At 37.3% G+C, this 12,509-nt stretch overlaps 1 protein-coding gene across 4 annotated transcripts in view; it reads left to right on the forward strand.

The window, feature by feature from the left end:
* Nucleotides 1-7,773, forward strand: part of usp45 (ubiquitin specific peptidase 45) — a 41,536-nt gene extending 33,763 nt beyond the window's left edge. For all 4 annotated transcript variants that reach the window (XM_077576258.1, XM_077576259.1, XM_077576257.1 and 1 more), the window contains exons 10-18: nt 1,242-1,323; nt 1,663-1,754; nt 1,889-1,945; nt 2,377-2,493; nt 3,867-4,509; nt 4,642-4,739; nt 4,857-4,943; nt 5,129-5,273; nt 5,760-7,773. In XM_077576258.1, coding sequence (XP_077432384.1) covers nt 1,242-1,323; nt 1,663-1,754; nt 1,889-1,945; nt 2,377-2,493; nt 3,867-4,509; nt 4,642-4,739; nt 4,857-4,943; nt 5,129-5,273; nt 5,760-5,890 — 1,452 coding nt within the window. In that variant the 3' untranslated portion in view covers nt 5,891-7,773. The remainder of the gene's footprint in view (nt 1-1,241; nt 1,324-1,662; nt 1,755-1,888; nt 1,946-2,376; nt 2,494-3,866; nt 4,510-4,641; nt 4,740-4,856; nt 4,944-5,128; nt 5,274-5,759) is intronic.
* The last annotated feature ends 4,736 nt before the right edge of the window (nt 7,774-12,509 follow it).

Consider the following 12,509-nt stretch of genomic DNA (forward strand, 5'->3'; position numbering starts at 1 on the left):
CATCAGCCATTTTCCAATTTAATCGAGGACACATAGAGGATGAGGTTCAGCCTTTATTCATGTAATCAAATGCATTTAATCAAGCAGGCGTGCTCACCAATACAGTGGCATAATAGCTACTCTTCTGCGTTTTAAATGATAACATGATTTTGGAGTAAAATGTTTTGCTGGAAAAAAGAACATTAAAAAATCAATAAACAGTTCTTCCCAAAAAAATAGTGAACACTTTGTTTCTAGTGATTTATACATAAATATACAATAACATTTGGAGTATGTTGCTCATACATTGCAGTACAGTGTTTATGCATACTGCATTGTATGTAGCTGAGCATGACAAGGAGAAGGGTGTGACCATCCTTTTAGAGGCCCTAAGTGTTTGTGTTCATTGGCTATTAGTATCAGGGAGCTAAATATGCTAATCTGGCCTCAGTCAATTATCAGCAATTAACTGAGATGGTAGTTATTACTCTCTCAGGGCATGGACTGTCCTTCTTCGCCCCATCTTCATTTTTGTTTCCACTCCTACACCCTTCTACCAGCAACCTTTCCCACCCCCTGACAACCCCCCTCTCCTTACCCGTGTGGGACCGTGCATGCTGTTATTTTGGAGAGGAAGGGTGAAGGGTGGGGGCTACTGGTAATTAATTAGGAGAGCTTCAGCCTCGTCTCACTGTGCTGACTGAGTAGGACGAGAGACTGGCTGGACTAGGATTAACAAGGTTTTTTGACCTAAATAGCCAGTCCAGTGCGTGGGTCCTGGGACAATGGGGGCGACTGGTCTCAAATACAGACACAGACCATGGCCAATTATGTATTGATTGGTGCTTTACTGTGGCTGTGCCCCTTCACAGCTCTCTCGCCAACAACTCACTGACCATGTCACCTTTAATCAGAGAACCCTTCTAAAGAGTTTACACACACATACACACACACTCACACACACACACACACACACACACGCACGCTCTCTCTCTCTCTCTCTCTCTCTCTCTCTCTCTCAGATAGATAATGAAAAGAACCCCATCTTAACAGTTTCAGACAAGGACAATAATTATTTTACTAATGATGCTTATAATAATTCCAAATGTCATGCAGAGCTTTTGCAGGGAAGTTGATGTTTTCATAATGGATATAATTAAAATAATGTAAAGGAAGCAAAATAAATCTACCATGGTAAATAATTGCAACGTATCTTTTTTACATTCTCCAAGTTGTTAAATTTCTTTTTATTTGTTTTCCAGAGGGTGAAGGAAGGAATCCTCAAGGCTTTCAACAATCCTACTGAGAAGACTGCAAATGAGGAAACTAGGCGCCAAGTCAAAGGTTCATTAGACTCAACCTTCAGATGACTCAGAACCATAGTGCCATCTTGTGGCCCTTTACGGAAATGCCATGGCTCCACTAAAAAATGAGAGCTAAATCAAAACCTGCAAGTTGCAGCCGATCATGTGTACTGTATAAGAGGTTTATTGTTTTGGGTTTTAAACTAAAATTTGTAGCCTTAAAAAAAGGCAGCTAATACTGCTAAAATAGTGGAGTGGAAAGGAGATTAACTTCATTTTCTGATTAATGGTGGATTTCATGTGGCATATTCACCTAATAGCCATTTACAATCCTATCCATATTGATTTTAATTAATTGAACAATGTCTCACCTCGCCAGCATATGGAAAGGAAGGTGTTAAGATGAACTTCGTTGACCGCATCTTTGTTGGAGAGCTGACTAACACAATTATGTGTGAAGAGTGTGAACATGTAAGTGTGGGTGGGAAAACATGATGTACTCTTTGAGCCAATCAGACTGCATGAAGACTGTAACATTGAAAGTGATTCTTTACTCTTGATGCAGCTTATTGTAACATTTACTTACAAACTGATTTGTCTTTCAGATCTCGACAGTTAAGGAAGCGTTCATAGACATCTCTTTACCCATCATAGAGGAACGGGTAAGATGCTGAATATTTTCTAGACATATTGGTTTTATTCGTGATGAGCGGCAGCCGTGGCTCAGAAGATAGAGATGGTCGTTTAGTAACTGGAGGGTCCGCTGTTCGAATCCCACTCTCTCCAAGTCATGCGTTGTTTGTGCCCTTGGGCAAGACACTGCACACACGTTGCCTTTAGTGCCATTCACACTGGTGTATGGAAGGTGCAAATGTTTGATGGTGGCCGTAGGCGCACACTGGCAGCCACGCTCGTGGCTACATATATAGTATACCACCACCAGAATATGAATAATGTATCCGTTGTGAGTGTCCTGAAATATACTATAAAAATCTGATGCATTATTATAATTCTCATAATGGATTCTTAATTATGCTTGGGGGAAAAATATGTTAGAACTTTGTGTCGATTATGCTTTACACTGTTGCTACAGACATCAAAACCATCTAACAGCGTCAGGCCAGCAAAGGGAAGTCGGGAGCAGGATGCCAAGACGGTGGTCCTTTCTACAAACTCAGCCAACAGAAACACCAGGAAGCAGAGTGGACTGGTATGTCACTGCTACTATTATTGTCAATACACATCAACATTCAAATACAAAGGATGGCACAGAAATTTTGTCTTGATGGATACTAAGATAGCTGTACTTAAATTATGTTTCCTTCAAAATATAAGCTAATGTACACCTACAATTCTTATTTGTGTGTGCTCAATTGTCAATTGTGAACCACAGGCTGTGCTGTGTTGCTGTGTTTCCTAAACATTTAGCTTTCCCTGAAGTGTCTGTGTTATGTGACACGTTATATGTTGGCGTCAGCTAGCAAGTCACCGCCTCACTCAGTTTTGTGATACATGTGGGTCCACATAACGTAGTGGGCGAGCATGTGGACCAGTGGCTGTGCTGACTGGAATGATGCCAATCATGCCACTTAGCACAAAAAAAAGAAAAAATCTGTTAAACTGAAATAGTGAAAAAGAGTTTGATGCTATTTCAACAATTCAGGACCAAGGTTAACGGAAAAACTAAAATTCAAAAAACAATTTTAACGAAATTAAATAAAAATGAAAATGCTTTTTAAAAAACGAAAACTACCTGAAATTACATTTTATGTTTACAAAACAAACTAAAACTACCTATAATTGTAGCAAAGATGTCCTTCGTTTTAGTCTTTGGTAATTAATTTAGTGCATGAACCTTCTGTGGGGATGGTTTTAAATATGATTTCAGGTATATTTCTTGTGATATTAACCGGAATAAAGACATTTGAAAGTGTGTCACACACAAGTGACATCATCTAGCAGCAGCGAATAGAAAAGCACCTTCAGATGACGTCGCTCTTAGATGACAATTTTGCGTGAGCTTGACTTTTGGCTGCTTTTTCCATTTAACTTAGCCGAAATGCATTACTAGGTACGAATTGCGTTACTTTTTTCATTTTACCATGTTGTGATTTATATATTGCGCATAAGTAATACACTTTTTTTTTTTTAATTAAAACTAATACTGAAACTAAACTATAACTAAGCATTTTAAAAAATAACTAAAACTAATAAACACTAACAGAACCACAGTGAAAACTAATTAAAAGTCTTAATATGAATGAATAGTATCATCTGAATTTATTCTGTGGAAATGGGGAAAGGGGGGAGTGACGTATGCAGTAAAGTAGTCAGCAAATCTGTAGTTTTTTGTATGGCAGGGTTCCTACCACCCTCCTCAAAGTTGCTTAACGCCACTAAAAGTGATACAGACCACCTCAGGGCATGACAAAGGTACCATTCAACTATTTGTAAGTCAATGTTTCATCAGACAAGACGAAAATACTTTATAAAGTTGAAAAGTTTCTTTAATTAAGAATGCATACATCTAGGAATGCACCATTGTTGTCAATGCAAACAGCTAGCATTTTTGTTTTCCTCCAGAAACATTGTGGTAGGAGGTCTTCCAGTTGTATGGATGGAAAAGGGGCAGGCTGCAATGTGGAACAACCCGAAGAACAGGGAATTGCAGGTGGATCCGCCCGCTGCGTCTCTGCTCACAAGACGGCCACTTGCGGAAGCCTCTCAGATGGAAGTGAGAGAAGCTGTGGTCCTCAAGACAGCAGTAATGATGCAGACAGCGAGGCCTCGGAGAACGAGTGGGCTCCGCACACGTCCTGCTCCAATTATGTCCAACCTCACCCCACGCCCACTGTCAATTCATCTGCTGTATCTGTTCCTACCTCATCATCATCCTCTTCCAAGCAAGGTGACACTGTTGAGCCGCTTGTAAGTAGTTTGTCAAAAGTCAGCCTTGGCGTTAGTGCAGGGGACATCTTGCCTCCTTGGCGATGTTCTCCGGAAGACCCGGCGGAAGCAAAGCCACAAGAGAATCTCCACCATCATTACCACCAGGGGGCATTCCAGGCACTCTCCCAAAGCTACAATCCCGGTTCTAAGGAGTGCTCCATCCAGTCCTGCCTCCACCAGTTTACCTCTGTGGAACTGCTGATGGGCAACAACAAGTTGCTTTGTGAGAACTGCACTGAACGCAGACAAAAGCAGATGCGCAAGAGCAGCTCAGCAGGTGGGCAAAAATCACCTGACTGTTTATTTGCACAGGATTCTAAAATGGATTCTTTGCAAACAGTTTTACTGTCCAACAAATAGACAGAAAGCATCTGTTACCTTCAATTCTCACATTGTTTTGTTTTTGTAGATAAAAAGGTGGAGAAGATCTACACCAGCGCAAGGAAACAAATGCTCATTTCCTCACTTCCTCCTGTCATCACATTGCATCTGAAACGCTTCCACCAGGTTTGTCATCTTTTTTGTAGTTAACATTTTTATCACATACCTAATACATAAAGTCGTAACCGTTTTCAAATTGTGATCTAAGAGTCAAATTTATGTGCTGCCATTTTGTTTTTAAAGGCTGGAATGAATTTACGAAAGGTGAACCGCCATGTCGACTTTCCTTTGATCTTAGATCTGGCGCCATTTTGTTCAGCATCCTGCAAGGTAAAAATGCATTGCAACATTAGGTACACTGTATTTTCTGTGTGTACAATATTTTTATTCTTTCTCAATGCCCGTTTTTTTTTTTCATTGATAATCTTTGGGGTCTGTTTACTGGTACTTTTTTTTTATTTTATTTTTTTTATACCTTGTTTCCCTAAATGCTAATTGTGTTTTTCCAACTTTAGAAAAACCTGGTGCATGCCGACCACGTCCTTTACAGCCTGTATGGGATTGTAGAGCATAGTGGCTCAATGCGTGGTGGTCACTACACTGCGTATGTAAAAGTCCGCGCACCCCAGAAGAAAACAGAACATCACAGGAACGTGTCAGGTCTGGGTTTAGCAGACTCTTTTTCAAATTTCTTCAGAATGCTTACAACTCACTTTTCCACTTTTGTATGCAGTATCCTCTATATAGCCTTCTTCACATAGCATGGTTTGCTACTGATGTGCTAATGAAAAGTAAAGTGTCATTGGAGACAGAGGTGCATTACTTAGTTTTTTCACAATACAGCATTTGTCTATCACAGCAGCATTACTAATCACTAATCACCTGCATTTACTAATGAGTTTGATTCTGTTTTATCTTTCAAGTTTCATATTAAAATAAGAGTTGTTTTTTCCCCAATGACAATATTCTCAGTAAAAAGATGATACAATTTACCATCCATAATACTATTCAAAGATTCTGACAACTTGATTAAACAGATTTAACATGAGAAGAAATGCAAAGAAATTGAAGATGTATTATGGGAGCCTCCAGCCTTCATAAAATTAAACTATAACCCATTAAATGAACACAATATGTGTGTTTCAGGTGCAAAGGACTATAGCAGCAGTTTCCAGGGCCAGTGGTTCTACATCAGTGATACTGCAGTCCAAATGGTACCAGAGTCCAGAGTTCTTCTCTCTCAGGCATATCTGCTCTTCTATGAGGAATTGATATGAGCCGACAAATTTCAAACAGGACACAAATCTGACTAGTATAATGTGTTTATTTATTCTTAAGGATTGGAAAAGGGAAGAGATTATACGCTATCTTTTTCTTTAATAACATCCTTTGCAATTCTGAAAAGGATCTAGATTATCATTTGAACATTTGGTTACGTTCCAATAGCACTTGCGTAAAACTTTACCCATCGGACACATAAACATGAGAATAAGTTATGTTAAGTTGCTCTAAGTTGCTGTATTTTACCTACATTTTGGAAACATTACTATCAAATATTATAATTTGAAAAATATAGCTTGAGCCATGTATTCATAAGTAGTTAATAATACCCAAGATAGTAGTGAATGCTAACATTATGATACAGTTTCACTCGCTCCACAAACCAAATTAAAGGATTGGCAAACAATTGTAGAAAGTTGGTACGATCCATTTCTGCCCTTTTATATAAGAATATATCAGTACATTGCATTTGCCTAAGATTAAGCGGAACCAAAAAACAAACAATGTTCATAAAAAGTAAAGTACCACAACGCCCACCTAAGTGGGGCGAAATTCGTTCTCCGCATTTGACCCATCCCCTGAGGGAGCGGTGAGCAGCAGCAGGGGTCGCGCTCGGGAATCATTTGGTGATCTAAACCCCAACTCCAACCCTTAATGCTGAGTGTCAAGCAGGGTGGCAATGGGTCCCATTTTTTATAGTCTTTAGTATGACCCGGCCAGGGATTGAACCCACAACCTCCCACTCTCAGGGCGGACACTACCCACACTAGGCCACTGAGCTGGTGTACATGAATGTACTGTACAGTATAACTCAGATTTCAAAATGTTGTATTAACTTAGAAAGAAATATATATTTGTCTACTTAAGGCAATCATTTAGTTGCACACACAAAATACGGTTTCATCATTTTAACTAGATAGCCTTCATTGCACAGTATTTGAGCTCTACTGTTAGAGTAAGCAAACGCCAGACACTTTTGGTAAGGTTTTACTGAATCATAGAAATAAAAATCTTCTAAGGCCATATACACCATTTTTGTGTTATAGGCATGGCTCAATGCTCTAATTAATATATTGCTTATTCTTGCATTGTTGAATGAGATTTAATTTTATATCAAGTGTTTTTTGCCAAAAGGGAGTTAGTTGGCATGTACAAGAAATAAAGAGATTTAGTTTTTTTAAATTATTATTTAAAATTAGATTACACAGATTCAGTGCCTATGCTAATTGTTATGAAATGTGCATGATGAAAAGGAACACATGCAATTAAATGCTTTGATGGATGTGTGACATTCATGTACATAGTAGTTTGTAATGGTACAGGGTGACACCAAAAAAGAGAAACTTTTTAACAATCCAATAAAACCAAGAGTGATGGAAGAAAAATATTTTATTAATAGTAATTGAAACCCTAAAGTATGCCATTTAGAAACAATGATGACATTTTCTTTGTGTGTGTGTACGTGTGTTAAAAACAATGATGACATTTTCTTTGTGTGTGGGTGTGTACGTGTGTTAAATTATGTCATGTACGAATGCCTTCTTGGAATCTGCTGTTGAAATTCCTCATTGACTGCTGCAACATCTCAGCTGGGATTCCATCATTAAGGTTTCAACTACCAAGAATAAAATATTTTTCTTACTTTGCTCATGGTTTTATTGGGTTGTTAAAAAGTTCCCGTTTTTTTTTTGTGTCACCTTGTATAATACACTTGTAAACATTTTTTGAAAAACAATGTAAGATCATGGTGCTTAAGGCATGCAGGGTTTTTCCTTGAGGCAAATACCGGTACTTGTTTGTTGGACATTTCATCTTGTAATAATGAACAGTTGCATTGAAACTATGACATATCACAAACTAAATAAATCAAATTTATGTACTGAGTTGTTTTCCAGACATCAGCCTGAGTAAAACGCAGAGCATGATGCAAACGATGTTTTGTCTTGGCACTTAGAGTTGTTGTCGTTCCGTTTTTTCCCCCCTCTTAAATTGTGTCGACAAACGCTCTGACTGTCGGTCTGTGTCCCATGTTGCCACATTTGAACCATCTTGCCTGCTGATGTGGCCTGACGGGTGCAAAACTGCACTGCTCCAGAACATGTCGAGAGCTGGTGAAGAGGAGGTGGGTGTGGAATCAGGAAAAGGGCAACATCCACAAACATTGCCATGTGCATCCTCTTGTTACTACAAGCTGTGACACACAAGTCACGCTGCCGCAACGTAAGAACAGGTTGTCAAGCTGCCACCAATGAACAAGCAAATATTTTCTGAGATATGCTTGGCTATTTTTAAAAAACGGGGGTGGCTGGCATGGCCTTTGGCTCAGGGACATGCTGCTGATGCATTAGACACGAGTTAATCTCAGTGAACAAAAATACACCCCACCCCCTTTTGAGACAGTTGTGAGAAACAAATGGGTTGGTGCTGTAGGGCTCATCACTGTCGACCAGCAGTGCAGGTTACATTTTGCTGCTCTCACCACACGCGCCATCATCACTTCCAGCCTCGCCCGGTTTGACGCCACATCTCACGTATCCAAATTAATAACAACATAAACACATCCCTTCATGTAAAGCTCTGCACACTGCCTTGGGCTTTTCTCCTCACAAAGCACACACACACACCAAGACCACAGTTCTACTCAAATGTTGCACGAAATCTGTGAAATATTTTGTGTATGTATGTCACAATCAAAAGTATTTACAAAGAAGGTAAAGGGTTTGATTTAAAAAGTCTACACACCTGGCCGTTTTCAAATGTCAGGTCTTTGTGATAGAAAACAATGAGCCCAAGAATAGGGCCCAAAAAGTACTTTCCACCTTTCGATGTACATCAAATATAGTTCAGCGGTTCTATTAGGCTTTTTCTTGAAACCTTTAATCACATCTCACAGCACAAGTCATGGCATGCAGATAGCTTCCAAAGAATTTAGAGGGCATTACATATATAATGGAACACATTGAAGATGGTCATCAAGTGGAGAAAATATGCCACAATAGTGACATTGCCAAGAACTGTGTCTCTCCAAAATTGATCAGGAAGGCTGCCAAGAAGCTGATAGCAACATTGAAGAAGATGTAGGTAAGTACTGGCTCTTTAGTATACGATACAACTATCTCGTCTTCTCCGTTATATCTGGGAAGTAGGGTAAGGTGACAAGTAACAATCCATATCTTGATAGGGGGGAAGACACACACTTGAAATGTCCCAAACCTGGGGGAAATGGGCTTTGGTGCCAAGAAACCATAATTCCAAAAGGTTTGTTTTGATGCAAACACAATACCTACTTTTTTTCTCACTGGAGTTCTAATTATCAGTGCTAAAAAACATGATTCTGGCTTCTGCTAGAAAGTGAAAAGGGAAAGACTTTGAGAACAGCGTGACATTATTTGAGGTTAATCAGAAGGCATGGCGGGTTTGTGCTGACACCATATAGTTTGAATGTGGTTAATTGTGAACACGGCCATCTCCAATCTGTACACACTTGTGAAAACACATCACAGTTGTTTCTTTTTCTTCCCATCACTATGATTTAAAAAAAAAAAAACATAAATTGAGTTTAACAGTTTACCAGTGACATTAATGATGACTAGTAAGAAGAAGAAAAAATGTTGTTCTCTATATCAATAAAACCTGACATTTTAACAGGGGTGCATAGATTTTCATATTGAATGTATATTAGTGTGCAATGTTAATTATCAAAAAAATAATTCCTCATTTGTAAACCTCAACTTATGTTAAATGCATAAAAATATATGCTTGACTTCTCATACACAGAACAAAGTTTTAGCCGCAGGATAATTATGAATAATGTACTGGAATTTTACTGAAAAATGTTTGTTGTTATGCTTTTTTCTTAAGACTTCAACATCAGTATTTAAGATTTTTAATTAAATAAAAATTGTGATCTAGTCCTATTTGTAAAACTGTCTTAAAATTCGGTTTATCTGCTGCAGCTGTCTGAACGTCAATAGCTGCTAGATAAATATTTGAACATTTTTGATAAATTTTTAAAGCCAAGTGCCACCCAACATTGAAGTACAGTAACACATTGTAACACGCGACATGCCCATTTGAACATTAACACTGAGCATAAATGAAGGAAAATAATAATTAAAATGCATTGTACATACAAGTTCATATTCAACATTAGTAACATGTTTGTTTTTCATTTTGTAAATATTTTTTTTAGCCAGTGATGCGTTTAGACTAAAGGGAGCCCGTGACAACGCGTTACCAAGCTGCACCACCAGGAGTCTATCTAAGCATAGGCCTGACCTTGGGTAACAACGAAAACTGCAGAATAGACACTAACACTACTGTATATTTTTCTGCAGTATCAAACAAAGACGATTGCATACATTGAACCCCTATTATGGCTAATTTTTTGATATACACTAGTCAGTGTAGTTATTACTGTATCTTTTGGTGACCACTTTAGCGTATTGGACTTGTCATCCAGTGCAGTGTGTATTGTAGGGTCTCTTTCCACAGCCACTGTCTCCTTCTTGGACCACCATACATTATTTCCTTTAGCTATCATTTGTTTGATTAAATCATTTTGAGAATTAATCAGCAAGTTAAAGCAAATGTCAAATGTGTTCTGTTGAATGGTGCGGACAAAAGAAATTACGTTCATTGAAGAGTAAATAGGGCATTTACCTCTGACTTAAAGTATCTTGGTATAATATAATTTAAACAAAAAAAAGAAGAAGAAAGAGGGGTCTGGTATAACGTAGAGATTTCATGTGAATAAGATGTGCCGTAGTGACAGTCAGAGAGCAACTTAATCAAATACATAAAAATCTGCTTTGGGTTGTCTGTCCAATATTATTATTATTATTGCATTTGGTAAGAGGGATTGACATGCCAAGAGATAAACTAAAAAAGTTTGATTGTGCTTTAAATAATTGCAATACAATGTTTCTTGGAGGGGTCTGTTTGAGTGATGTGTTAGAAGTTGTTAGTTTAACAACAAAATATCAACTGATTCAAATAAATCTTGACATGTCACTCAAAAAAGTCATTAATTGTGTTATCGACCCATTTATTTACATCTCCTTTTCAACAGGTATTTTTCATGATACAATAAAAATATCAATAGGGATATCAGTTTATAACAATGGTGAACAGAATATTGTGCCAAATTATAGACCTGTTTTATTGCTACCCCAATTTTCTAAAATACTTGAAAAACTTTTTGTAGAAAGACTTGATGCCTTTATTGAAAAATATGATTTATCAAATGACCACCAGTATGGCTTCAGAATCAACAGCATTGGCAGTGATGGAATTTGTAGAAAATATAGCTACAGCAATAGTTTAAACACACAGGCACGGACGCACGCAAGCACTCTGAGTGTATTTAATTACTTATATGTCTGTAAAGGCATTTGATACCATTGATCACTCATTACTCCTGCAGAAATGTGAACAATAAGGCATGAGAGATGTTGCATGTTAGTTAGTAAATAATTGGTTTCAATATGTAAAAATAAATAATGCTGAATCACAACTGAAAAAAGTAAACTGTGATATGCCACAGGGTTCAGTATTGGGAACTAAATTATTTATAATTTATTTAAATGATATTTGCACTGTTTCAAATACTGTATATCAACATTTGTAATGTTTATGATGAGACAAATTTATTTTGCTTAGGGGAAACCATGGAACAACTAATAAAAACTGTAGAAAGGGAATTGGTAGTGTTAAAAAAATGGTAAGTGAAATGAAAAAAAAGAAAGAAATGTATTGTGTTTGGTGGTATGCAGCTCAACTGTGATACATATAAAATTTAATTTAAATGGTTTTGACATTGAATGAGTCACTGAAACCAAGTCTTTGGGAGTGATCATTGATCAATGATGATAAACTGTGGAAGCCACAAGAATACTGTGTATACTAAACGTAAAATAGCTAAATCAGTGGTTGTTCTTTGTAAAGTGAATAATAATGTGATGACATTTGGGGAAATGTATATAAAACAAATATAGACCCAATTATTAAATGTTAGGAAAAAAAGTGATTCGAATAATGAATAAGGTTGGCTACAGGGAATCAACCTATCAATGGATATTGTGTATTTGAAAACGCTGAAAATACTTTTACATGTTTGTATTCAGGATTTCTTTAAATTAAGAGAAGGAAATTATAATTTAAGGGGTTTATTCATGTTTAAAACACGAGGGCCAACATGAAATACAGATTTGTTTCAGTTTTTGGTGTAAAATTGTAGTATGGACCAGATGATGAATTGAAGCTGTGCACTTCTCTGTTGGGGTTTATCACAAAAATAAATAAATGTAACAAAATTAAGGCAATAGTGCCATTGATAAAATGTTAAACATTTAGGAATTATAATGTGAGTGTAGTGTTTTTTCTTTTCTTTTGTAATTTTATGTGGCTCCTGTGACTGTATGATAGGCAATAATAAGCCTGGTGCTTTAGCCAATACCATTTTCGGTTAATTGATTTGTTCAAAGGAATGTTTGTTTTTCTTTTGTGTGTTGTGTATTGAGCCGGAATAAACCATTCATTCAAATATAGATATCTGTTTTATTTTACAACCTCAAAATGCATTCATTTATCAAACTGAGCACACTTGCAAAACCA

The sequence above is a fragment of the Vanacampus margaritifer genome, chromosome 9, assembly GCF_051991255.1.
Source record: "Vanacampus margaritifer isolate UIUO_Vmar chromosome 9, RoL_Vmar_1.0, whole genome shotgun sequence".
Classification (NCBI taxonomy): domain Eukaryota; kingdom Metazoa; phylum Chordata; class Actinopteri; order Syngnathiformes; family Syngnathidae; genus Vanacampus; species Vanacampus margaritifer.